This window comes from Ovis canadensis, chromosome 25 (assembly GCF_042477335.2).
Source record: "Ovis canadensis isolate MfBH-ARS-UI-01 breed Bighorn chromosome 25, ARS-UI_OviCan_v2, whole genome shotgun sequence".
Lineage (NCBI taxonomy): Eukaryota > Metazoa > Chordata > Mammalia > Artiodactyla > Bovidae > Ovis > Ovis canadensis.
The window spans coordinates 42,105,471-42,133,399 of record NC_091269.1 but is presented as its reverse complement, the minus strand read 5'-3'; the positions used below and the strand labels follow the sequence as shown (position 1 = coordinate 42,133,399).

Sequence of the window (27,929 nt, the reverse complement as noted above, 5' to 3'; positions counted from 1 at the left end):
GCCACTAGCGCCACCTAGGAAGCCCCAACAGTGTTGTGTGTTAGTCACTCGTTCATGCCCAGCTCTGCATGGAATTCTTCAGGCAAGAATACTGGTGTGGGTTGCCATTCCCCTCTCCAAGGGGTCTTCCTGACTCAGGAATCGAACCCAGGTCTCCTGCATTACAGGCAGATTCTTTACCATCTGAGCTACCAGGGAAGCCCCCGTGACAGTCTGTTGGGAACTGGTAAAATAATTTAGTCAATGTAATGTAAATACTATGTAGTTAAGAGAATGAGGGAGGATTTTGGACATTATTATAAGATAAATTGAGTGAAAAGAGCAAGGTGTAGAACATTGTGTATAAAGCTATATTTTGGATTAGAAAAAAGATACTTGTATTTGCTTATAGATACTCTTGCCTGCGTACTGGAGTGGGCTGCCATTTCCTTCTCCAGGGGATCTTCCCGACCCAGGGATTAAATCCAGGTCTCTTGCATTGCAGGCAGATTCTTTACCGTTTGAGCTACCAGGGAAACCCAAATAAAAGGATAGGCTCTGAAATTAGAATGCTTTGGTACAAACCCTGTACCCTTTTGGCTATGTTATCTTGGGCACTTATCTTTTATTTTTTAGCTGTTATCTTGGGCACATAGCTTAGTCTTTTTGTGTTAAGTATTCTCCTCTAAAATGAGGATAATCATGCCAAGGGTAGTTGTAGGGATTAAGTGAGCTATCACACTGAAGTGCAAAGAACGATGCCTGGCATGTGGACAATGCTCAGTAAATGTTTTCTTAAAAGAAAAGTAAGTGTTACACTGAAGTAGCTAATATGCTGTTTCTGTATTTGCTTTGAGATAGACAATATCTTTTTATTTATAACTAAAACTCAGGCATTTATTCAACAGATTATCTACTTTGTCCTAGACATTGTGCTCATCATAAAAGTATATACTTCTTTATGCTTAGTTCTCATTTACCTTGTTGAAACTCATATTAAAAAGTTATACTCAAATTTCCCCAAAATGTATGTTTATTTCAGTTAAAGGTAATGTATTGGAGCAAGAAATAAATTCCTTTACTGTTAGAATTTAAAGATCCATAGTAATAACAGAAAAAAGATTATTTTTTGTTGTTCTTGTGAGAATTACATAAATGATAGAAGTTAGATTCATTGTTTATTTTCAGAAGTTTAATGAATACTTAATTTGAAGATTTCTTAGTCTATTCAGGCTGCTACAACATAAGTAATGTAGTCTGGGTGACTTACACAACAAACACATTTCTCTTGGTGGTTGAGTCTGGGTAATCCAGGATCAGGGTGCTGAGATTTGTTATCTTTTGAGAGCTTGCTTCTTGGTTCAAAGGTGGCCATCTTTTCATTGTGTCCTCATATGGCAGAAGGGTGAGGGAGCTAACAAAGGACACTAATCTCGTCAATGAGGGCTTCACCCTTAGGATCTAATTACCTCCCAAAGGCCTACCTCCTAGTACTGTCACATGGGAAGATAGAGTTTCAATGTGCATTTGGAAAGTGGGGGCAGGACACAGGTACTCCGTCTATAACAGAAGGTATAGTTTGTGTACTGGTAGTTTGAGGAACAGACTCTTAAATCATTTTTTTTTTCCTTCCCTGCTTATCCACCCTTTCAAACCTGCCCTTCCCAAAGTGATAAGCAGTCTTTTAAATTGAAAATAAATGCATTTGGCTGCAGCTTTCTACTCTAACTTTTGCATACATAATTATTTTAATACAAGTATGCCTAAATTTATTTGCTTAGTATGTAAAAAGGCTGTTAATAAAAAAATGGGACATTTGCTGCTTATATTGTGCTTGACTGTGGGAAAAATTTATACATTAAGAAAATCAAGAAAGATAAATAGGCATTTCTGAGATTATAAAATACGAAGATATAATGTGGAGTTTTAAAATGATAAGATAAAATGTGGAGAACAAAAAAGGAACAGTTTAAATGGAGACCACTGTACTGTGAGTTAGCTGTCTCCAGCTCTCTACAACAAACTGCTGAAATAGCCTCTCTTCCTTATTTATTGATGCTTCTTCAATTCACTTAGCTTTAAACCTTAGATTCACCTTAGAGTCAGCTTCCTAACCTGTAGCAAGTGTTGACTCAGTTGCCAAAATCTTACTCAGTAACTTTCTTGTGTCTTCATTGCATTTGCAAGTGGCTAAATATGTTATCTTGAGCTAATTATCTTACACCCTGGGGCCCGTAGTTCCTGCTATCTCAATTAAAATTCTTTGCTTTAGTTTAGATCATTACTAGTCTATGCAAGAATTGTGGCAGTAGCGTTCTACCTGATCTCCCCATTCCAATTTATCCATCTTTAATCTTTCTAAGGCATATTTCTGTTTCTGTCTTGAATATTGCCCAGATCAAATGCCATCTCATGCATCTCTCTGGTGTGTCATAAGAGAACTTAAGTGATATATTTTGCACAGTATCTAGTACAGTTCTCTGTCATTCAGTAAATTAGTAGGTTGCATTGCTAACTTCGTGTTATGTAATTATTTGGGTAAAAGTCTTCTCTACCATGTCAGTTACTGCCGGTTAAACACCTTGTCTTACATATCTTTATCACAGAAGAAACACAAGGTGTTGATGAACACAATGACCATTTTGGTGGATGTGCCATAGAAAGGGAGGAAAGTTACAGTTAAGACTCTTTTGTTTGGGTAAGTTTGTGGTCATCAGCTACTTTATAATGAAAAGTGTAAAGTTTATACCTGTTCTAAGAATGTACATATTGGAAGTGGTAAGGTAAAATCATTGTGGCTGTAAGGGGTAATGAGCATGAAGCTTGGAGGAAGTTGGTTATGCTCACTGATTCTAGAGAGAGGAGGTCAGTGCATGCCACACGTAGCTGAGGAGGAAGATACCAAGGTAATGAGAAGGCAGAACTCAGGGGAGATCTTAAGACTGTAGCCTTTATTGAGGTTTTCCAGGGAGAGGCAAACTGGACAGAATAAACAGTTAAGAACTGACGAATTTGGTTAATTCTTCCAGGCTTTGTTCTATAGGATAGGTTTCTTATTTCCTGGTACCTGGTTCTGGGATGATTTAAGGTAAGGGAAATTCTGGTTTGGTGTGTGAGAATTAGATAAAGATATAGTTGGTCGAATAATCTCTGGTCAGTTTTTGTATGAAAGGCATGTTGGTAGGCAAGTTATCTTTAGGGATTTGCCAGTTCTGAGAGGGTTTAACTCTTCTGGTGTCTGTAAACCCCTCCCCCCACCTTTCCTATGTCATCAACTAGAATAAAGTAGGTAAGAAAATACAGTTAATTGCCTCTGAAATGAATGAATTCCAAATATACAAGAAAGAATGTAAGAAAACACAGAACAAAAAATCCGCCAGTAGATTTTGAGGGTTCATTCTTGCTGGTCTTAGAAAGAGATTAAAATAGCTGTTTGGTTGATATATTTATATTGGAGTCTTTTTTTAAAAATTGGAATCTTTATATTTTAGTTTTACTTCTTTCTGCTACAAAGCAGTCAATTTCAGCAGTTCCTAGCCATCCAGAAAGGAATCCTGAAGAAAAAATGTTGTGAAGCCCTAGTACTTTTACAGTTCTAAGTATATTTTGAAAGTAAATTATTAAAATATAACCTTGTTTAAGTATTATAAGCAAAAAGACAGTTGTTCAATAGGGAAATGTTTATATATCTTAGTGCCTTTGAAGTAGGAACGCTGGTACACCTGCCTTATCGTGTTACGAGGATTAAATGGCACATCATAATTTCTCTGTGTATGTTAACTGTATACCTGTATGTAGATAAGAATGCATAAAAGGGGTATGGATTTGTAAACATATCCATTATAAAGAATTTTTAAATCTAGTAGTTGCATCTCCATATGAATATTACTGTGTACTGTCAGCTAAGACATGTAAGTTACTGTATATTTTGATTTTATCAGAAAACTTACTAAAAAGTTTTCATGACGATGAGTTGTACCATTCCAAATTCCTATTGATAATTATTGGTAATGATTTTAGAGAATAAGCATTTTCATTAAATGTTTTATGTTTAGGCTTTATTTTACTCTTAATTTTTCATATTTTATGATCATTATATGATTATATTAGTGATCCTTTAAAAAGTGTCAGTAAACAGTTTACTTTAGGAGTAGGGAAATAACATGGGCGGAGGAGCCTGGTAGGCTGCAGTCCATGGGGTCATGAAGAGTCAGACACGACTGAGAGACTTCACTTTCACTTTTCACTTTCATGCATTGGAGAGGGAAATGGCAACCCACTCCAGTGTTCTTGCCTGGAGAATCCCAGGGATGGGGGAGCCTGGTGGGCTGCCGTCTATGGGGTTGCACAGAGTCGGACACGACTGAAGCGACTTAGCAGCAGCAGCAGGAAAATAACATGCCTCGAGTGAAGTAGCCATTTGGTAATTTGTTAGCTCTGTCACATAATTAGCAATATCTTTATTTATTAAAGTAAAAAAAGCATTCTGAATTATTGATTGGTGTTATTCACTAATCCCAAGTAGTTAACGTCTTCATGTTTTAAAAAAATCAGACTCATAAAATATATCAACTCACTTTTGCTTGTTCAGTTAAACAGTTGAAGAACCATGAAAGAAAGAAAACCACTGGTAGATAATCAGTGTTGACAATTTAGTATTTCTTTACGCAGTCTTTTTTATTTTAAATATTCTTGATTTATCTTGCTGTGCTAAGTGTTGATGCTTGGGCTTTTCTCTAGTTGAGGTGAGCAGGGGGCTACTCTCTAGTTTTGGTACACAGGCTTCTCATTGCGGTGGCTGCTCTTGTTGCAGAGCCTGGGCTCTAGAGTATTCTGGATTCAGTTGTTTTGACACGTGGGCTCAGTAGTTACAGCTCCTGGGCTTTGTAGCCACTTGCTCAGTTGCTGTGGCACACGGGCCCAGTTGTCCTTTGGCCCAAGTTGTCCTCTGGCCCAAGTTGTCCTCTGAAATCTTCCGAGACCAGGGATTGAATCTTTGTCTCTTGCATTGGCAGGTGGATTCTTTACCACTGAGCCACCAGGGAAACCCTATTTTCACAGTCTTTTCTCTGCACATATACTGGGTTGTGTGTGACATATTTTTATACACGAATGGAATTATGCATTACCTTTTAAATTTCATAGTATAGCATTTTGTGAACATTAAATTTCTAGAGATAGATATTAAGTGTGCTTTGCATTGGTTTAGTTGGAGTTTTGTGTTATTCAGGAGGGAAGGGGAAAATCTATATAGTAACTAGTGAAGCATGGTAGGCGGAGGCTTTTGAAACTTAAGCTCTGACTGAATTAAACATTTACTGAGTAACTGAAATGGAGGTTCTTAAAATTAGCTTTTTACCAAGTATATCCTTCTGACCTCCAGTTTCGTAATTGCAATTAATGTGACTGTGCTTGTTGCTATTCATAACTATTGTTTTTTAGACCCTGATAACTTGAGCATTAAACATCAACCAAGATTTTTGTTCTGTGTATAAAACATTGACAGCTTTGCAAATTCAGTTGAATTCGTTTTTTTTTTTTTAAATTAAAAATATACATAGGACTTCATTCAATTTATATACCATATTAAGAGTTGAGATTAATTGTGGCCTTTGGTCATGCTTGGTAATTGTACTTTTTATACCAGATAGTTTCTGATTTATGAATGAATTGTTTTTAAAAGCTAAATTTTTCTTTACTCATTGAAGTACTGCTGCATGTCATAAATAGGTTTTCAAACCAGTCTTTAAAACACATTATACCTAAGTATAATATTCTGTCAATAATTATATTTAACCTTTGTAACATTTTCTATAGAAAAATTCATACATTTGTGTATTAGAATTTATTTCCACCCATCATCTATCCTGGCTTGTTTGGCTCTCTTGCTTTATTGGTTCCACAAAGCTTAGGATAAATTTTTGTGAGTAACATTTAACTTAACTGTATATCACATTTTAAATATAAATAATACTTGACTACTACTGTCTCTTAGGGAAGAAAATTTATCAGTCTGTGTTAGTTATTACCCTAGTATTTTGATTTTGGGAAACAGAGGACATTTGTTCCTATGGGATTTGGGTCATTTATAATTTGGGGACTTCAGATAACTTATGGAGAAGGCAATGGCACCCCACTCCAGTACTCTTGCCTGGAAAATCCCATGGATGGAGGAGCCTGGTAGGCTGCAGTCCATGGGGTCGCTAAGAGTTGGACAGGACTGAGCGACTTCAGTTTCACTTTTCACTTTCATGCATTGGAGAAGGAAATGGCAACCCACTCCAGTATTCTTGCCTGGAGAATCCCAGGGACAGGGGAGCCTGGCAGGCTGCTGTCTATGGGGTCGCACAGAGTCAGACACGACTGAAGCGACTTAGCAGCAGCAGCGGCAAATATCTTAAAAAATTCTTTTTTTCTAATTACTAACTACTTTTTTTCTAATATATTTCTATAAGTTTTTAGAAGTTACAGGAATGTTGTAAAAAGTAGAAGCCACTTTTCCCCCTACATCCTAAAACTGACTACTGCTGTTTTTTATATTTTCATAACTTTATACCTGTATTAAAATACATAGTCCTGTACACATTACATAAAATGCTGTGGTTTGCGTTTTCATTTACTATGTTTTTATCTTTTCATGTTGTATTATATAGACATTTATTTTAATAGAAGCACCAGTTTCTGTTACATGGGTATTCCATATTTATGTACCTGTTACTGGAAATCACATTATTTCCTGTTGTTTCCCAAAAGGAAAGTTTGGGGGTCAGAGGGCATGCGTGTTTAGAATTGTAATACATATTGCCAACTTGCTCTCTCAAAAGCTTTTTTCCCCCCACCTTGCACTTGTATTTAAAGATTGCTTACAGAAGTATGTCTTTTGCCAACTTTGAGAAATTGTTTGGCATGAAAATAATGTAATTTGAACTATTAATAGAGACTTTAAATTTCAAAATCAAATTTTTCTGTGATTGAATTATTCAGAATAAGTTGTTTATTTCTGTGGACCACTTTTAAAATACAGATGGTCCTACTTGGCTAACTTGACAGGAATGTTTTGAACCCAAAAATATTTAGGTAAGTATATTTGTTTGTTTGGGCTGCGAAACAAAATATCACAACCTGGGTGGCTTAAGTAACAAATATATTAGCACAGTTCTGGAGGCTGGAAATCGAATATCAAGGTGTCAAGTAGGGTTGGTTCCTCTTTTGTTAGGACACAAGTCAGATTAGGGGCCTACCCTGCTGCCATCAGACCTCATCTTAACTGATTACAGCCTTGATGACCACTTTCCCAAGTAAGGTCACGTTCTTGGGTACTGTGGATTATGACTTTCAGCATATGAATTTTGGGGTAACCCAGTTTATCCCATGGCAAGATTTTGAAATCTGTAGATGAAAGAGGATACAGAGTAACATGATAATGTATTTTCCTTCAAATAGCTGTTTTAGAATTTTGAGTAAGATGCAGCTTTTAAGAGAAGTTTGTTGTGAATATGTTACTAATGGGTTTTCCATAGTATTACCTTTATAACCAAAACACAACTCATTTTTTGCTTGCTGTTTGCACGGTTTCAAGGTTCTCAGAGCATGGTATTGGTGATTATATCTTGAAAGTGAAAGTCCCTCAGTGGTGTCTGACTCTGTCCAGGATTCTCCAGGCCAGAATCCTGGAGTGGGTAGGGTTTTCCTTCTCCACGGGATTTTACCAACCCAGGGATGGAACCCAGGTCTCCCTTGTTGCAGGCAGATTCTTTACCACCTGAGCCACAAGAGAAGCCCAAGAATACTGGAGTAGGTAGCCTATCCCTTCTCCAGCTGATCTTCCTGACCCAGGATTCTTTACCAGCTGAGCTATCGGGCGAGCTGCTATTATCAGGTTAAAACCCATTTAGCAAAAGACTCTTAATAGACCATCTTGTATATCTTGTGATTGGTTGTCTAGGAAGAAGTGTTTATGTATATTGTGTTTAAATCAGAATGGATCACGGTCAGTCAATACTCACGGAGCTTTTCATGGTGATTCCTGGACATGCACATGCAGAGCTGCAAAATAAAAGTAGCTTCCCAGCCGAGGTTCAACGAAGCAGTGCTTTGCCTTCCTGTTACAATATGTCCTTTTTGCAGTATATTTAGTGCCACATTTTTTGCATTTTTGTACCTTTTCTTGGGCAATTTTACTGTTTAAAATGGCCCCTGTGCATACTGCTGAGGTTTTGTCTAGTGTTCCTGGGCACAAGAAGCCTGGAAAAAATTCATTGAGGCATGAGTGTACGGTGTTTTGGCAGTGAATTCAGTGTTAATGAATTACAATGTATATTAATTAAGATGTCTTTAAATGGAAACACAAAAGGTTATGAATGATTGATAAAGTGTTGTGATAAGAGACTTGGAGACTTGTAACACAGTAATCTTATATTTTCCCTAGGGGCAGTGATTCAGTATTGACTAAATAAGGATTTGTGGTAACTTTATGAAACATAACTACTGTGAATAATGAGAATCTCTATTCCCAACTAGACTAAAGAAAATTACAAGCGGAATAGTGGTGGGGTTTCTTAAAAGGGTGGTGCAGTGGTGAAATAAACCATCATATTTAGCATTTTTTTTTGGATATTGTGCAGAGTTTTAAAATATCTTTGAAGAAAATGTGAAAGAAGTTTAGAGTCGGTTTTTGTCATTTTTATTTTTCTCTTTTTGTACCTTTCGTTAGCCACAGTTGAGAATGAAAAAAAAAATTTTTTTTTTTTTCTGTCCATAATGGCAAAGAGAAGAAAACTGACAGAGGAACATGTACATAATTATAGGACAGATCAGAAGGTAAATGTAGATATGCCACTGTATGAATATGGTGAAGTCGATCCTTTAAATGAACTCTTAAAAGAGTGAATCCTGGAGATGAGATTCTACATGGATTTTCACAAACTCAGGGATTGAGGAACATGTTTGTTAGATCCCAAAGGAAATAGGTTGTTCTTAGTTACTTGCTCAAATGGAAGGATTTTGTCACGTAACGTTTTACAGTAAGAACCTGAACCTTTTGCTAAAAGGATGTGCAACCATATTCTTTCTTCTTTTATGACGTTTGTGCAGCAAAATGATGTACAAATGAAAACTGGCATTAGGTTAAACATTTTAATTAGTTTTTATAAATCTAAGAATGACAGTGTTTTGGATTTATGGGGCAAAGATGGCCTTTTTCTCCTTAGTGGAATGATGCACCATCAGTTTTCAGAAATACTGCATTTTAACAGTGCAAGTGTAAGAAGAACCAGAAGTAGCAATGAGCTAGGACTTGTTAGATTTGTATTTGGAGTATATCTGCCTGACAGTATTTACAGGATGGAAATGTTACTTCTCTCTAGTGCTTTATCTTTTTTGTTTTTGCTCCTGTCTCTGAAAATGTTTTTTTTCTGCTTTTCTCGAGACAGTCTCCTATTGTTTTAAGTTTTCTTTGCCTTTTTCTGCCTCCTCAAACTAAATGGTCATTTTTTTCTTTTCTTAAAGAGAAATATTGTGAACTCTAAATACTGATATGAGCAGTGTTACATTTCTCAAATTTTTCTGTGAACATTTTGAAACATAAAAGTTGAAGGAATAGCACAGTGGCCAACAGTTAGCATTTTGCCATGTATTTTTATCTGTATGTATTTGTATTTTTTAAAAAAATGCCTTATTTCTGAATTATAGTCAATTGTAATAATCCTGTGCTACTTTAAACCTTTCCCAGCAAGTTTAGCATCATATGTTCATAATTCTAACATCTTCCTGTAGCTCCCATTTATCAAAGGAATAATAGTTTTTTTTTTAATGGGCTTGCTTGACAGGTTTTTCTTTTGTTTTCTGCCCTCTTATATTTCCTCCTTATATTTCCATACTCAGCCTAAATTAAAGTGAATTTAATTCTCACTTCTTCCTCCCTTTTCTGTTTCTTTGGCCTTGAAAGGCAAATGTATTCAATAGCTTGGTGATTAAAACTTGAATAGAGTTAGCATAGTACCTAGTATATAATAAACACAACAAAGGGTAACTGTTTAGGGTTCGTCTGAGTTGTTTTTCTCATACAAGACATCAAGCCAGATTTTCTAGTGAACTTTTTGGTTTGTTTTGCTGGATTTATTTATTCTCCCTTTATTTTTGCTTATCACTGATTCTCTTTGCAGGCCATCTTGTTTCAAGCGTTCAACCAGAATTTGTCCTGAATGTGAATGTCTCAATTTAACATTGATCTGACTTTTCTAGCATACAGGGGAAAAATGGTTGAGCCTTTTAATTTTGATTGGCCATTTGGGGAAAAAAAATAATTTAAAAAAATTGTACAGAGAACTTATTAGTTTGTATATTTGTTGTCTGAAAAGCCTGTGTTAAGTACTTCTTCCAAGGTATATAATAGTTATTTATACTCCAAATAGGTATCTTAGTAATTTGATGGGGCTCAAATTCTAAGAGAACCAAAGTTATTTATCTTGAGTTTTTAGTATGTAGAGGAATCTTAAAGAGCTCAGTTAAGTTTTAGTGAAAACATTGGTCTTGATACATTGCTTTAATTATTTTCTTTAATGTTTAATTTTTAAAATTATTCAAATTTGAATAGAGAGTATATTCATGTGGTTCAGAAATCAAAATAAATACACATTGAGAAGCTTTGCTCTTATATTTGACCACCCTATTTCCCTCTGCATCCACATCCCTTGTAGCTATAATAAACATAGGTAACTGTGGCAGAAAATAACAAATCATGTATGTTATTTCACATCTTGATTTTTTCCCTCCTTTGATAATATACCCTTGAGATCTTTCCACACCAGCTTGCAGCATTTCCTCTTTATTTTTCAGAGCGTAGAATCCCAATGTGTGAACAAAATCCTTTATTGATGGATCTCTAGACTATTCCCAGTCTTTTGTTATTTTATACAGTACTGCAGATATATGTAAAAACACACATTCACACACATGCATATTTGTATATTTGTATGCTTCCCAGGTGGCACTAGTGGTAAAAAAAACAAAAACCAAAAACCCGCCTGCCAATGTGGGAGACATGAGAGACTCATTTTCGATCCCTGGGTCAGGAAGATCCCCTGGAGGAGGACATGGTGATCCATTCCAGTTGAAGAATCTGTACCTTGCCTGGAGAATTCCATGGACAGAGGAGCCTGGCAGGCTATAGTCCATAGGGTCGCAAAGAATTGGACACAACTGAAGCGACGTAGCACATATGTACACCTAGATTCTCCAACTTTGCCTATGTAGACAAAGGACAAATCAACAAGGAGAAAAGCAGAATAAGTGTATTGCCTTGTGTTCACAGGCGTTAGCACTCAGTAATGAGTAACTCAAGGGGATGGTGGAACATGGGCTTATATAGCATCTTAAAAGGACAATAAATAGAGAAGTAACAAGATGAAAACGGCTTTTTGAGTTTCTGGCTTGGCAGTTTGGGGGGAGGTAAATGTGTGGGGAAACTTAAGAAAGATAAGGGCTATTGAGTAAAGTTTGTTACATAGTTTGTACTGGTGCTGTCTCTCAGCTGATAAGGGTCTAGAGTTGTCTCCAGTGATTAACTCCTATCCTTCCTGGTAGAGAGGAAAGAGGACACCTCTACAGATTTATGTCCTGCTTTTAGGCACATTGAAGGAGAGCAGAGAGCTTTTCTTCTTAGTGGCCTTTAGTTCAAAATAATCCTTATGCCAAAATGGCATATTTTGAGTTGGCAATTCTGCTGCCCTTTAGTACACAGATGTATCTGTAGGCTAGATCTGGAACCAAAAGGTAATTGTGTATGTTTTGTTAGGTCTTGACACATTTTTTTTTCATAAAGGTGTCTATTTTGTGCTTCCACTATAAATATACAAGAGTGCCTTTCTTCCCAACAGATTGTTAATCTGACTTTTGAATTTTATGAGATGAAAAATGTTATCTTGGTGTATGTGTTTTTATACTTTATAAGAGCAGTTTTAAGTTCACAGCAAAACTGAGTAGTAAGTACAGAGAGTTCCCATGTACTCTATACTACACATATACAACCCCCCCCCCCCCCCCACTATCCAGTCTGTACCACAGGGGTATATTTCTTACCATTAATGTACCTACATTGACACATCATATCATCCACACTCATAGTTCACTGTAACATTGTCTGTGTTGTACATTTGATGGGTTTGATGACTATATAATGAAATGAGCCCGCCAGGCTCCTCTGACCATGGAATTCTCCAAGCAAGAACACTGGGGTGGGTTGCCATGCCCTCTTCCAGGGGATCTTCCCGACCCAGGGATTGAACCTGGGTCTCCTGCATTGCAGCCGGATTCTTTACTGTCTAAACCATCAGGGAAGCTCACTTAGTATTATACAGAATAGTAATAGTACCATATGGTACTATTCTGTACCATACAGAATAGTTTCAGTACCCTAAAAATTCCCTCTGCTTTACCTGTTCATCCCTCCCTCCCTTTAAACCCAAGCAACCAGTAATGTTTTTACTGTCTCCAGTAAAAGCACTTTCCAGAATGTCATATGGTTGGAGCATACATTTTGTAGCCTTTTCAGATTGGCTTCTTTCACTTAGTAATATGCGTTTAAGTCTCCTCCATGTGTTTTTATGGCTTGATAACTCATTTCTTTAGCACTGAAAAATATTCCACTCTCTGGATATACCACAGTTTATTCATTCACTTACTGAAGGACATTTTGGTTACTTCCAAGTTTTGGAAAGAATAAAGATGCTATAAACATCCATGTGCAGAGTTTTGTGTGGACATAAGTTTTAAGCTCCTTTGGGTAAATGTGAAAGAACACAATTGCTGGATCATATAACGGTATGGTTTGTTTTATAAGAAACTGCCAAACTGTTTTCCAGAGTATCTGTACCATTTTATACGTCCATCATCAGTGACGGAGAGCTATTGTTGCTCTATATCCTCACCAGCATTTGGTATTGTCAGTGTTTTGGGTTTTGACCATTTTAATAGGCTTATAATGGTAGTTCATTTAAATTTGCAATTCTCTGTTGCTATATGACTTGCCATCTTTATGTCTTCTTGGTGTGGTGTTATTTCAGGTCATTTGCATTATTTTTAACTGGGTTGTTTATTTTCTTATTGTTGAGTTCTAAGAACGTTTACTGTATAGATCTGTTTTGGGGGAAGGGGTGATAGGTCTTTTATTAGGTGTGTGTTTTGCAGATAATTTCTCCAGTCAGTGGCTTGCCTTCTCATTCTTTTGATAAATGTAAACTTTTGTAATCAAATAGAGAAGTATACAAATTAAAAGTTTATGGCTTTATGAATTTTCCAAGTTGAGTGTATTGTTGACTTCTCAGCGTAGTTTGAATTTTCATTTCTCTCATCAATGGATTTGATATTTTTTCATAGGATTAAGAGCCATTTCTGTTCCTTTTCTGAATGGACAGTCAGTTCACATCTTCTGCGTATTTTTTTCACTGAGCTTCTGCTCCCCCCTCCTCCTGTTTAGTCTTTAAATATTAGGGAGGTTATGTTTTTATTGACATATCAACTACTTTTTCCCTCTTTTTTTTTTTAAATCAGTTGCTTCAGTTTGCTTTTAGTTTGTTTTACTATATTTGAAGAAGTAATTTGAATTTTCTCTGACAGATACATGGCATCTCTTTCTCTTTCCTCACATACTTAACTTAGTGTTAGTGTCTTCCAAAATTCTTCCTAGTATCTTTTAAAAGTATTTCATGTTCCCGTGGTGCCTTTTGTATAGCTTTACCTTTGCCTTTAATAAGACTCCTTATCTCGCTTGTTTTTCTATAGACTGGAAACTCCTTGAGGACTAGAACTCTGTTTTATTTATCTTTCTCTAGTACTTAGAGCACAAGAAGTATACAGTAAATATTAATATTTGGCATGAATGATTGTGTCTTCTTTCTTTCTTGGATTTTTGGTGTCTTTGATTTTATAGCAATTGATATCAAATTTAAGTGTTCTTCCTATATCATTGTTGAACCAACCAGTCTTACTCATCCTTCTCATCCTCTCATTTTTTGCTCTTTATTCCATCTCCTTTGAAGATTGTTCTGGAGAGACATTGATTCATTTAGGGGTCCTCTGTGAAAGATTAACAGATCTTTTGCATTTTGCTTCTTTCTTCATAATTAAGATTTATGGGAGTGTTTTGATGTAAATAAATGATACCATACTTTTAAGTCCTTTTATTTTTTGGGGAGGAGGGATAGTATGTTATATATGTTATGTTTTGTTTTCATATGTTTCTACAATATAATTTTATAAAAACATGTACATATATAAAATATACACAAAAAAATGAGAGATTCACATAGTGAATTTCCATGTACTATTTATCAACGTCATGAATAATGAACTCATAGTATTTTAAGGTAAGTACTTTAAAAGACATATCATTAGAGTTATACAAATTCTTAAGGCTATCTGAGGGCTAACTTCCCACCCCAAGATGCAGAATAAGTAATTCAGATGCAATCTGTATTTTCTCTGTTACTTAGGGATTCAGACCTCTGTGACGTAATCTGTCTTATTACTGAACAGCTGTATTTGTACACTGAGCTAGAATATGCTTCCGAGGAAACTCTTATTGGTTCAGTTTTAGCAGCTCTGCAATAAGACACTTTCAGTTTATAGAAGACATAGCTTTATTATGAGGCTAAAGAAGGTTAATTTTTTTTAGAGGTTAATTTTAAATGATGTCTTTTAAAAAAATGTGTGTGCTAGTAAAAAACTGATAGTGCACATCTTAAAGAGACTAAGGAAGCAATTTCATTTTCTTTACTGATTTGTCAGTGGGTATTGACAGTCTTATGAGGGCCAATATTTTAAATTAATTTCTGATTTAAAACTTGAACGTATTTTAACCACATGTGGAGTTTTTATATCTTTCACATTAAAATAGCAGCCCATAAACTGAATCCGTTTGTTATAGTCACATTGCCTTTCAGTTCTCTCCTCAGCATAACTAGTACATACTTTATGAGATCTGTAAAGAATTTGTTTCCTATCAGAAATTGCTAATTCAGATTATTTCATTTGTTTCAGAATCACTCCATAGTAGTATCCCATATGGTAATACATATGTTGGTTATGATGTTATTGTTAAAAAACAGCCTATTTGTTCAAATGATTCCTTTTCAGCTGGACTCCTTTTATTGGTAATGGTTTTGAATGAAGAGCAGTTCCCAAGAAAATTTTTATATACCTTTAATTTCTTCCCCCAAATATTCAAGTTACTTAATAATCTGAGTTGATTATGCCCTGTGACATATATCTGTATTTACTACAGTGAGAATTTTGTGTGGAATGTATTTGTTAGGTTTTGTAGAATAACTAAATTACAGTCTGTATTTCAGCATTTCCTTAGCTTTTTTGTACAAGATGAAGACTCTATTCTTACTAGGAGTTTAAAACTAGAACATAATGTCTCTGTTTCTGATTTCTGTAGAGCAGGTTGTTGCCCTGGATGCCCAAAATATTGTAGCTGTTTCATGTGGAGAAGCTCATACATTAGCACTAAATGACAAGGGCCAGGTGTATGCTTGGGGTCTCGATTCTGATGGACAACTTGGCCTGCTAGGATCAGAGGAATGTATCAGAGTACCCAGGTAACAAAGGTGACCGACAAAGGGGTCTTTAACAATCTTTTATACTAAATTTGTTATCTAAATCATTCTGCTTACTACTGGGCATTTAAGAGTTGATATACAATTACTCCTCCCCTTTAAGCCCTAAAGGCAAGTTATTGGGTAGGTGCTTGCCTTCAGTTTGGATTGAATGCTGTTTCTTGTATATTTCATATTTTCTCCCAGATTATGTATGTTTGTAAAGATAAGGGGTAGAGAATGCACACTTTTATTATAAATTTTCTCTCACTGAAATCTTTAAGTGGATTAAGACTAAACCATTAAATATTGGTTGATTGTATGTTTCTTTCTCTTTGTTTTTTAGTCTATTGTTTTTATTGAATTTCAAAGTCCCACATGCTTAGAGTAAAAAGAATAATTCACTTTCTACATTTTTACATAGCATTGACCACAATTTAATTTATGCTAACCACTGATTGATCATAGAATTATTTCAGTTTAAAAATACGCAATGCTTCATCAATATTGTAGTCAGTATTGTAGTTTTACAGAGTTTCATAGGGCATAACCATTGCTTTAATATTAAAAACTGTAATCCTGAACATAAAGGTTTAAAGAAGAATATCCAGTTCTTTTGGGTACATAATTAATACACTAACTTGTCCTTACTGTTTAAAATTATACAAATTCCTGTCTCCTTAAACTCTCTTTATTTATGTTTTTTCCCTTGGTAATAGTTAATAGGGATAAAGGAGAACTCTCTAGGGAACCAGGGTATTACACTAATTTTACATTTATTCCAGGTAGCATTTTTATAGTATACACATTTAGATATTTTGTTTTTAATTTACCAATATTAATGTTTGCCCTGGCTTAAGAAATAGATAACTACTAGGATAAGAAATTGGAGCACAAGAAATAATACATTTCAGAACAGGAGGGAATTCCAGTGAGGACTCCATGCTTTCATTGCTAAGGTCACAGGTTCAATCCCTGGTCAGGGAACTAAGATCCCATAAGTTGCATGGTGCAAAAAAACAAAAACAACCACAAAACAAAAAAAACAGAACAGAGCTCTTATCATTAGAAATGACTTTTTTTTTTATAAGTAGGGATGGTAGCTAGTTCCTTCAGCAAGCCCATATCTTTTTATTAAATGTGTGTGTGTGTGTGTGTCTGTTGAAAAACTTAAAGTATACATTTAAAGTATTTGTTTTGTTTTAGCATATTCAAATATTTTTTCATCTTTAGTTTGATGCTTTATATTTGTTCTAATAATGAGCTGTCTGTTTTGGCATATGTCTCATTAATGTGTTTTCTTTAACCTGTAATCAAATTCTGCAAAACTCCCCAAATTTCTTCCCTTTTGTTTCTTCTGTAATAACAATTAAATAGCAAACACATTTCCCGTTATGCTTTTAGTGCCTCTTTAATGATGGTGCTGTTGGGAGAGAGAATTTTTTCCTTAAGCTAAGTAAATTGAATTTTTTTAGTCATTTCAATTTTGATTTCTTTTAGAAAATGTTAATTTGCAGCCAAATGGCTGTTGGCTACAAAATGCAAAGCATTCATAGGAACAGAGTGATCTCACATTTGTCACGTTCTCTCTGCCTTTATTTCCTTCCATAAGTAATAATTGTAGAATGGGATTTTTTTTATTTAAGATTTTTAAGAACTTTGTTTTTAGTATTGAAAAGAGAGTTAGATGTTAGATTTTCCAAGTCCTTATTTTCAAAACCATGATTCACAGCAAGGCTGTCTAGTTTCCCATATTTTTCACTCCACTGAATTTTCCTTTTTTTTTTTTGTTCAGTTCTGGTCTAAGAGTAATCCATAGATGCTTAGTAAAGAGAGAAAGATGAGAAAATTTTATTATGTGACAGTTTATTTGAAGGTTGCCCAATAATCCTGTAACTTTGCTCTTTTAATGAACCTGAATGGGGACCTGTAAGAGATCTTAATTGAGTCCTTTGGCTTAAACTTCTCTGTTTATGTATTTACTGAACATCTTACTAGTTTTAATCTGTGTATAAGGGCGTCCTTCCTGTTGAACTTTCTCAGTTTTTCATTGGGCTAATCTGATTTGGATCTGTTCTGACACACACATATGTATACATATATATAAATTTTTACTGGTACTTCATATTTTAAAGGGCAATTTAGTATTTCAGTACAGTAGGAGTATGTTTTTATGAAAGACCACTAGTGATTTTTTTTTCCTTTTTAAGTCTCAACACCAAATCATTTTTTAGATCCAAACCTTTTTCTAGGTGCTTAGAAATGTCAGCCAGCTCTGTAACTTTCACATACGTTTTGAATAAAACATATGATAGGAGGCAACTTAGACATATGAATAGATTTTCTTGATTTAACTCAGTTTTGAAAGCATATTGTAGAGTGTTCCCAGGCGGTCCAGGGGTTAGGACTCTGCTTTCACCTGTCGGCCATGTTGGATCTCTGGTACGGGAACTAAGATCCTGCAAGCTGCATGGCATGGCCAAAAAGTATGTTACAGTTTCTGCCTAATATTAGTATCAGCATATGAAAGTACAGAGTATTTCAGATTAAAAAGAAAATTAAAGAATATTTAATGGTAGAGACTAGATCAGTTGTTAGCCTAAATTTTTCCAAATCAGCTGCGACTTTTCTCAGATGAATAAGGAAGTTGTGGCTTAATTGGGAAATGAAAAATTGTTGATTATGTTTTACTGGGAAATTTATTTTTAAAACCACTTTCTTTTGAGGTACATTTGGCATACAGAAAGCTTTATTTAGTGTATACACCTTGATGATTTTCGAATTGGCAGAATATTTAATGCTTTAGTTCTTCAAATTCTTGATTTCATACTAAGTTCTTGATTTCATACTAAGTTCTTGATTATATTCAAACTTTTCGGTGTTTCTTGTTAATGGTTGGTAAAGCATTTTACCTTTGCAGACAAATTGGAAATGCTTGGTTTCTGCCCATATTGCCCCTGTACATTAAGTTGGAAAAATGTAACAATACAACAGTATGCATATTCAGCAATTTATGTTTTGATTTCAAGGCTTCTCAAGGGAGGGGTGTATAAATCTTATTTCCAGGTTTATGCACTGTTTTCTTAAAGTTTCAAACATCTTTCAAAATTCAGTGAAGAAATAATTATTTTCTTTACAATGAATAATTTTAGTGATGTCATAGCCATTTAAAAATGTTTGACAAGAACTCTAAACTTTATGGTTAAATTTATAAGTATTTATAGAATATTTACCCTAGACATCTGAAATTTTGATTTTCTTTTCATAGTTCTTATTAATTAGGAATCTTCATATACATGTGTAAATATATTTTTATTTACAAAATTTCTTTTGTTTTGACTTTCCTATTAACTTGATTTGAATCCTCTTAAAAATTGAAAACTGTAAAACATTTACATTATCTTTTTTACTCATTGGGGATTATTTTTGATGAATTCTGTAAAACTTCGTTTCATTAAGAATTTTCGGACTTGTCTCTTCAGGAAAAATGCACCAACACTATTCATATATAGAACAGTATTTTTGTTTCTTTTTTAAATTCCTGAAAGCTTAAAAAAAAAAAAAAACCCTCTTCTCTTTCCCACTTCCACTCCCTCATCTTCAGTGTATTACATCTCCATAGAGACAAAAACAGATTTCTTTCTTTTGAAACAGTAATGCCACAGAAGAACATCCTCACTTCTCTCGAGCAGACACAACTAAAAAATTCATTCTATATTCTAAGCTGCATGATAATATTTTGGTAATGAGAGTCACTGAGTGTAAATTGCTGTGCAAATTTAGAAGTTTTGGGGTCAAACTTTATGAATAGTTTAATACTAAAGCCTCAAAGAAGTTACAGATTGACTTATCCTCAAACAGTGGACACTTGACATACTTTTTGTTTCCCTGTACATTTTGCCAGGCATTGTGGTAGGTGCTCGGGATTCCATGAGTATAAGATAATATTCCACTCTTAAAGAGCTATTGTTTAGCAGAGTATACTAGTAATAATTAAATGAATAAGTATTCCAGTAATTTATAGAGATAAATGCTGTGAAGGTGAAAACAGTGCTGTTAGAAAGTAGAATTTGAAAAGATTTTACTTAGTCTTGCAAATTGGGCTTGATACCAGGAACAGTTGTTTTTTTAAAATGATTTAATACCGTTCACTAGTCAATGTATGATATACCTAATATGCATAAGCAGTAACAGTAAATGTTTAATAACTTCACAGTTGTACATATCCATGTATTTTTTTATTCCTGTTTTTGCTTTGCCAGTGTATATATAGCCTTTTGCTATATTTGAAAATCTGAAAATATGTTGGACCCTGTTAACTTGTTGGATTCTGCTAAATGGTAGCAGTACAACTCTCAAGTTTTGTAGTTAACATAAATCCACTAAATAAATTATTTTTAATACAACAATATGGAATTAGAGTAACTCTCCTTTTTCCCGCTTAAAATTTGGTTTGCTGAAGCTGCCTCCCGAAAATCATGGGTATCGACACTCTGGTCAGAACTTGCTCCGGACTCTCAAATGGCATAATCAGGTCAGGTGGCAGTATCAGGTAAAGGGAAATAAGAAACATATTGTATTTTCCCACCCCCTTTTTTCCTTGAAAATGTTAATTCAGGAGAAGCAGAATGACCAGGTGAAGGTGAACTAGATACAACCTGGGATGCTTCATGCATGGTTGCTTGATTCTCATGATCTTTTAACACTTAGCCTTTAGAGTTACATTACAGTTAAGGGAAAATCAGAAATTGGGAAGGAAAGGAAGCTAAAAAAATGTAAGGCAGAAGCATGAGATGGCAGAAATATGACCTCACACATCAGTGATCATAATAGATATGAATTAAGTTTCTGTAGTAAAGAATTAAATACATTTAATATCACTGATTTAGATGCAAAGGAGAAGGTTAGTCCAAAAGGAATAGGTTTCATAATTTGTGAATTGGTAGCATCACATGATAGGAATCCCTGCTGGTTCTTAAGGAACCTGATGGAGGAGAACATGTACTAAACTGGGCCAAATACACCAATTTTCAACAAATTAGATCATGTACATTTGTCTTAGAAATATATTACCAAGTTTCATACTTTAAAGTTTTTCAAATTTTGATAATAAAAACATAAGAAAGCGCTGAAGTGTGAGCATAGATTACTGTGCTTATTGTCCTTTCACAGTGTTTTCTCATCACACCTCTTAATTTTTCATACTTAGATTTTGTTTACTGATTTTAGCGTAAATTTTTTATAAATTGGGCTTGTGTGAAAAAAGCATAAACTGCTAAGTCATGCTAGTAAGGAACTGCTGGTAAGGAAACTCTTTGCACATAGTAGGTGGTCAATAAATAGCATTCAGGATCCATTTATTAAATGGAATTAACTAATCCTGATCTCTCTTCTTGTTTTCTAGAAATATTAAAAGTTTGTCGGATATCCAGATAGTACAGGTTGCTTGTGGTTACTATCATTCACTTGCACTTTCTAAAGGTAAGCATTACTTCTAGTTTCTTTTGCCTTTTCAGCTTTCTTATTTAAAGGTGAAATTCCTTCAACTTCATCCTTATTAAACATTGCCCTGGTTCTTCTTTATCCTTTTCATTTCTGTATACATTTTAGAATTAGTTTGGCAGTTTTCACAGACACTTATTAAACTATTGGGATTTTGTTTGGGGTTGTACATTGTCTCTAAATCAAATTGAGGAAAATCTTTGTGATACTGAGTTTTTCAATTCTTCAGCTGGTGATATCAGAGAAGGCAATGGCACCCCACTCCAGTACTCTTGCCTGGAAAATCCCATGGACGCAGGAGCCTGGTAGGCTGCAGTCCATGGGGTCGCTAAGACTTGGACATGACTGAGCAACTTCACTTTCACTTTTCACTTTGATGCACTGGAGAAGGAAATGGCAATCCACTCCAGTGTTCTTGCCTGGAGAATCCCAGGGACGGGGGAGCCTGGAAGGCTGCTGTCTATGGGGTCGAACAGAGTTAGACACGACTGAAGTGACTTAGCAGCAGCAACTGGTGATATGTTCCCATTCATTTTAATCTCCTTTTAATTTGTCTCAAGAATATTTTGTTCTTTTCTGTGGAGAGGTCTTACATACATTTTGTTAGATTTTCTCATAGATATTTGATGTTCTTTGTTATTCTGAATGGTGTCATTCTCCAATCATTTTTTGCAAGAATATAGACATGAAATTGATTTTTTGTATCTCATTGTTCTTTAGCTTGCTGAACATTATTCCTTCATAGCTGGGGAAGTTTATAACTTGCCCAATTTCATTTGATCTCACAGATAAATTTTTTGTGACTAGAAACAGAAAGTCGTCTAATCATCCTGTTACCTTCACTTATTTCTTTTGACTTCTTCCTATGCTCGCTAACGATTATGAGTTAGTAGAGAACCTGCCATATATATTTATTTTTTTATAGTTTTAAAATTTTGTTTATTTATTTTTGTCTTTGCTGGGACTTTGTTTCTCTGCACAGGCTTTCTCTAGTTGTGGCAAACAGGGGCTACTCTACAGGTGTGGTGTGCAGGCTTCTCATTGTGGTGTGGCTTCTCTTATTGCAGAGTGCAGGCTCTAGGGCAAGGGCTTCGGTAGTTGTAGCCCATGAGCTCATTAACTGTGGCTCCCGGGCTCTAAAGCACAGCTTAGTAGTTGTGGCGCACAGGCTTAGTTGCTCTGTGGCATGTGGGATCTTCCCAGATCAGGGATCGAACCCATGTCTCCTGTGTTGGCAGGCAGATTCTTTACCACTGAGCCAGCACACATGCACCAGGGAAGCCCCATGTGTTTGTTGTTATATCATTTATAAAAGTAAGTTTCAGTGGCTTTCTTCTTATTAGTTGAAATTTATTAAATGCCTTGTGAGGCCTACTGTGAATGAAACAGTAGACTAGAACTGTAGGGAAATACCGATAGAAATTAAGAGACAGTTTTAGGGACCATGTGATCTGATAGAAGAGGCAGATGTGCAAATATTATAATTGAGGCAGAAAAAATATATACTATTTTTGGTCAAGGTAAAAGTAAAATACTGTGGGAATAAGGGAGAAAGTGTAGTTTGTCAGTAGAATTGGTAACAGTAAAGAAGGGATTCATAGTTGCTGCATCTTGAAAGATGAATATAATTCAGAATTGGAGACCTGTTGAGAAGCAGCTAGGGGGAAATGTTAAGGATTGGATAAAGTAATAGTACTAGTGAGGGCATAGAAGGAAAGTATTTTGTGTATTTGTGTATCAGCATATAATTTTACGTGGGTATTTTCAGAGCATGGGAGACATTTTCATACTTCAGTAGTGGTTGAAGTAAAAACAAATCTGTTACAGAGGGCCTTACATGCCGTGTTAAGGGATTTGGATTTATTCCATCTAAGAAATAAAATGAGGGGTGGGGCTGGCATCCCTGTATTTTTTTATATTACCTGTCAACTTCTTTTTTGATACTTTGGTAGATAAATTCAAGATAAATTTAAACCCAAAGGCTTTACTGATGAGGACAGTTTCTCTGTCTTGACCAGTATTCTTTTGCCTTATTCAGCTTCATGTTTTAGCAATGTCTTATTCATTTAGTGAAAAACAGATTTTGGGGGTGGGGAGCAGATCGCTCGCTATGAACTAGGCACAGTGGTAAGCAATGTAGTACTAGCCTTTATGGTGGTGGTGTAGTTGCCGAGTTGTATCCAACTGTTTGTGACGCCATGAACTGTAGCCCGCCAAGCTCCTCTAACCATGGGATTTCCCAGGCAAGAAAACTGGAATGGGTAGTCATTTCCTTCCCCGGGGAATCTTCCTGACCCAGGGATCAAAGCCTTGTCTCCTGCATTGGCAGGCAGATTCTTTACCACTGAGTCACCCTTAGGGACTAGCCTAGCCCTTACGATTCAGTCATACAAATAACAGTATAGTCATATACTACAAAAGAAGACTGTGAAGAAAAAGGTTTGGGATACTCAGATCCTGTATATGGGGACTGAACTTAATCTTGGAGACTAAGGAAGGCTCCTTGCTGGGAGAGAACAGAAGTAAATTAGACAAGCGTGAGGGGAAGGTTTAGGCAGAGTGTGTGAGACAGAAAGTGTGTAAGAAACTGCCTTTGGAAAATATGAAGGAAGGTGAGTATGGCCAAAGTATAGTAAGTGAGGGAAGAGATTGGTGTGAAATGAGCTCAGAAACATAGGTAGATTTTATAGAACCTTATAAGCCCTGTTAAAAGTATTTATCCCAAGAACAGTGAGAAGGCACTGATAAATTTTTCTCAGGTGAGCATCATTTCAAATCTATGTTTAAAAAAAAAATCAGCTCATTTGAGTTTCATTATGAAATAAACACATGAACATATATAGAACAATTAATTTGAAACTTATCCAGACCATTATTATGGTGTCTACCATGTATCAGTTCTACATTTTTATATCTCTGTATATACAAATATCTGCTAGTTAATGTCCATAGAGTATTTCTGCAAATGCGTATCAGCAGTTGGTAAGTGCATGTCTTTTGGAAGAGGAACTGGTGATCTAGTTTGGAGAAAAACTTAGTAAGTATGTACTATTATGGTATGAATTTTTTAAAATCACTTATTAGTATGTTAATTATTGGTGTCATTTATTTTATAAAAATAAGTAAAAGATGTTTGAAGGTGAAGGTGAAGTTGCTCAGTCGTGTCCGACTCTTTGTGACCCCGTGGACTGTAACCTACCAGGCTTCTCCGTCCATAGGATTCTCCAGGCAAGAATACTGGAGTGGGTTGCCATTTCCTTCTCCAGGGGATCTTCCCGACCCAGGGATCAAACCCAGGTCTCCCGCATTAGAGGCAGACGCTTTAACCTCTGAGCCACCAGGGAAGCCAGTTGTAAAAAAAAATGCAGCAGTGGGTGAGCAAATGTGGCTAAGTAGAGAAAACTAGAGATCTCTTTAAGAAAATTAGACATACCAAGGGAACATTTCATGCAAAGATGGGCACAATAAAGGACAGAAATGATAGGGACCTAACAGAAGCAGAAGATATTAAGAAGAGGTAGCAAGAATACACAGAAGAACTGTACAAAAAAGATCTTCATGACCCAGATAACCACGATGGTGTGATCACTCATCTAGAGCTAGACATTCTGGAATGTGAAGTGAAGTGGGCCTTAGGAAGCATCACTACGAACAAAGCTAGTGGAGGTGATGGAATTCCAGCTGAGCTATTTCAAATCCTGAAAGATGACGCTGTGAAAGTGCTGCACTCAATATGCCAGCCAATTTGGAAAACTCAGCAGTGGCCAAAGGACTGGACAAGGTCAGTTTTCATTCCAATTCCAAAGAAAGGCAATGCCAAAGAATGCTCAAACTACCGCACAATTGCACTCATCTCACATGCTAGTAAAGTAATGCTTAAAATTCTCCAAGCCAGGCTTCAGCAATGCATGAACCGTGAACTTCCAGATGTTCAAGCTGGTTTTAGAAAAGGCAGAGGAACCAGAGATCAAATTGCCAACATCCTCTGGATCATCGAAAAAGGAAGAGATTTCCAGAAAAACATCTATTTCTGCTTTTTTGACTATGCCAATGCCTTTGACTGTGTGGATCACAGTAAACTGGCAGTTTCTGAAAGAGATAGAAATACAAGACCACCTGACCTGCCTCTTGAGAAACCTATATGTACTCAGGAAGCAACAGTTAAAACTGGACATGGAACAACAGACTGGTTCCAAATAGGAAAAGGAGTACATCAAGGCTGTATATTGTTAAACCCTGCTTATTTAACTTAACATGCAGAGTACATTATGAGAAATGCTGGGCTGGATGAAGCACAAGCTGGAATCAAGATTGCCGGGAGAAATATCAATAACCTCAGATATGCCGATGACACCACCTTTATGGCAGAAAGTGAAGAGGAACTAAAGAGCCTCTTGATGAAAGTGAAAGAGGAGAGTGAAAAAGTTGGCTTAAAGCTCAACATTCAGAAAACTAAGATCATGGCATCCAGTCCCATCACTTCATGGGAAATAGATGGGGGAACAGTGGGAACAGTGGCTGATTTTATTTTTCTGGGCTCCAAAATCACTGCAGATGGTGATTGCAGCCATGAAATTAAGAGACGCTTACTCCTTGGAAGGAAAGTTATGACTAACCTAGACAGCATATTAAAAAGCAGAGACATTACTTTGCCAACAAAGGTCCGTCTAGTCAAGGTTATGGTTTTTCCAATAGTCATGTATGGATGTGAGAGTTGGACTATAAAGAAAGCTGAGTGCTGAAGAATTGATACTTTTGAACTTTGGTCTTGGAGAAGACTCTTTGAGAGTCCCCTTGGGCTGCAAGGAGATCCAACCAGTCCATCCTAAAGGAGATCAACCCTGGGTGTTCATTGGAAGGACTGATGTTGAAGCTGAAACTCCATTACTTTGGCCACCTCATGCAAAGAGCTGACTCATTTGAAAAGACCCTGATGCTGGGAAAGATTGGGAATAGGAGGAGAAGGGGACGACAGATGATGAGATGGCTGGATGGCATCACCGACTCGATGGACATGGTTTTGGGTAGACTCTGGGAGTTGGTGATGGACAGTGAGGCCTGGTGTGCTGTGATTTATGGGGTTGCAAAGAGTCAGAGATGACTGAGCAACTGAACTGTACTGAACTGAGAGAGAACTATTGTAAGAACCTGGTGAAACTGGTAGGTGTGGATCTATTAGCCATATTTTTCTTTAGAAAGAAAACTGTAAATGACTTGATTGATAGGTGATAGATTAATTAATAAAAACCTGTATGTAAGGTAAGAGAAGAGGGGAATTTGAAGGATGACTCCCTGTGTTTATGACTTGTGCTGCTGAATCAGTTAAGATGATTATTTACTGAAAATGAGGAACATTAGGAAGAGATCCAGGTATGGGAGATAGGAAGGGGATCGTGAATTGAGTTTAGGGCATGCTGAACGGGAAGTACCTTTCAAATATCGAAGTATAGCTGTCAGGTAATCTATTGGATACATGGATTTATTGCTCAGAGGAGAGATATAGGGTAGTGATAAATTTTGAAGATGTTCAAAAGGTAATTGGTAACTGAAGCCTTGAGCTTAAATGAGTCCCTATTGGGAGAAATCATAGAATAAAAATGAGGCCTGAGGTATATTAAAAAGAGATGGTACTTTCTGAAGGAACATCAGGAAATGAGATTACCCTCAGTTATGTGACTTACCCTATTCATTGATAAAGTGAGTCAAACTAAAACTCTACTAATATGGATTCTTCTAGGTAGTATCATATAAGAAATAATAGTAAGGAGGAATATGTATTTTCATCCAGTGTAAGGACGAATGTCCCAAAATAACTGATGATTTTAAAATGGAATTTTTGTGTGTGTGAGAAAAATAGTAATTTATGATTTTTGATTTACAGCAAGTGAAGTCTTCTGTTGGGGACAGAATAAATATGGCCAATTGGGTTTAGGCATTGACTGTAAAAAGCAAGCTTCACCACAGCTGATTAAGTCTTTACTTGGAATCCCTTTCATGCAAATTGCGGCCGGAGGAGCCCATAGTTTTGTACTCACCCTTTCTGGAGCTATCTTTGGATGGGGACGCAACAAATTTGGTCAACTAGGTCTTAATGATGAAAATGGTAGGTTTGCATTTTTTATAGATATACTCTATACTTTTATAGAGAGATGATTTTTTGATATGGATTAGTGATTCTTAGTGTCAGAGAGAAGTATACCCAAATCTTCCCTGGGATTGAGGTGGGGATGGAGAGATTAGTTTAAAAATTCCACCTTATAATATTTTTAGGAGATTGTGGGAAGGCCAAAAATAGTATTTTATTTTAAAATAAAATGGAGAAAGTATATCTGGACAAAAATCTTCATTGTTGAATGGTTACTAAAAGAAAATTGAGAAAAACATTACTTCAGATTGGTAACTGCATTATCAGCTACCATCAGTTGAAAAAAGTTGTAAAATTATCTTGAAAAGTAACAAGAAGTGTTCATCTATTTGAGTATTTCAAAGAAATATTTATATCTGAGTCATTTAATTAATCTGTTAATGGTGATGCTAATGTCTTACAAATAAACTTTGAATTTTAAAAAATTATAACTACTTAAATTGGGATCTTGGAAACTCAGTTTTCATAGCTGCATTAGATTGAATGCCAATATTTGAAATACAAAAACTGATTTAATAAAGTTCAACATAATTATAATGAGTTAGACAAAAGTGAGTTGTTGATCTATAACAACTGGAAATGATAACAAATAATACTCTTAGAATTTAAAAATATTTTGTTCTGCATAAGAAAACTATGTCAGATTAGGATATTTATTATATCTTTCCTGCTAGAAAACATCAGAAAGTATAGTTTTAGAATTCAAA

The 27,929-nt window shown here is 35.7% G+C and overlaps 1 protein-coding gene across 13 annotated transcripts in view; it reads left to right on the top strand.

Annotated features, from left to right (window-relative positions):
- HERC4 (HECT and RLD domain containing E3 ubiquitin protein ligase 4) overlaps positions 1-27,929 on the top strand; it is a 128,917-nt gene that overhangs the window by 15,041 nt on the left and 85,947 nt on the right. For 11 of the 13 annotated variants that reach the window (XR_011252983.1, XR_011252982.1, XR_011252984.1 and 8 more), the window contains 3 exons: positions 15,419-15,578; positions 20,980-21,056; positions 26,959-27,180. Coding sequence is in view for 9 of the 13 variants with exons in the window: in XM_069571810.1 (XP_069427911.1) it covers positions 15,419-15,578; positions 20,980-21,056; positions 26,959-27,180 (459 nt within the window). In the remaining 4 variants the exon portion in view is untranslated. The remainder of the gene's footprint in view (positions 1-15,418; positions 15,579-20,979; positions 21,057-26,958; positions 27,181-27,929) is intronic. The other 2 variants (XM_069571814.1, XM_069571813.1) reach the window with 1 other exon arrangement.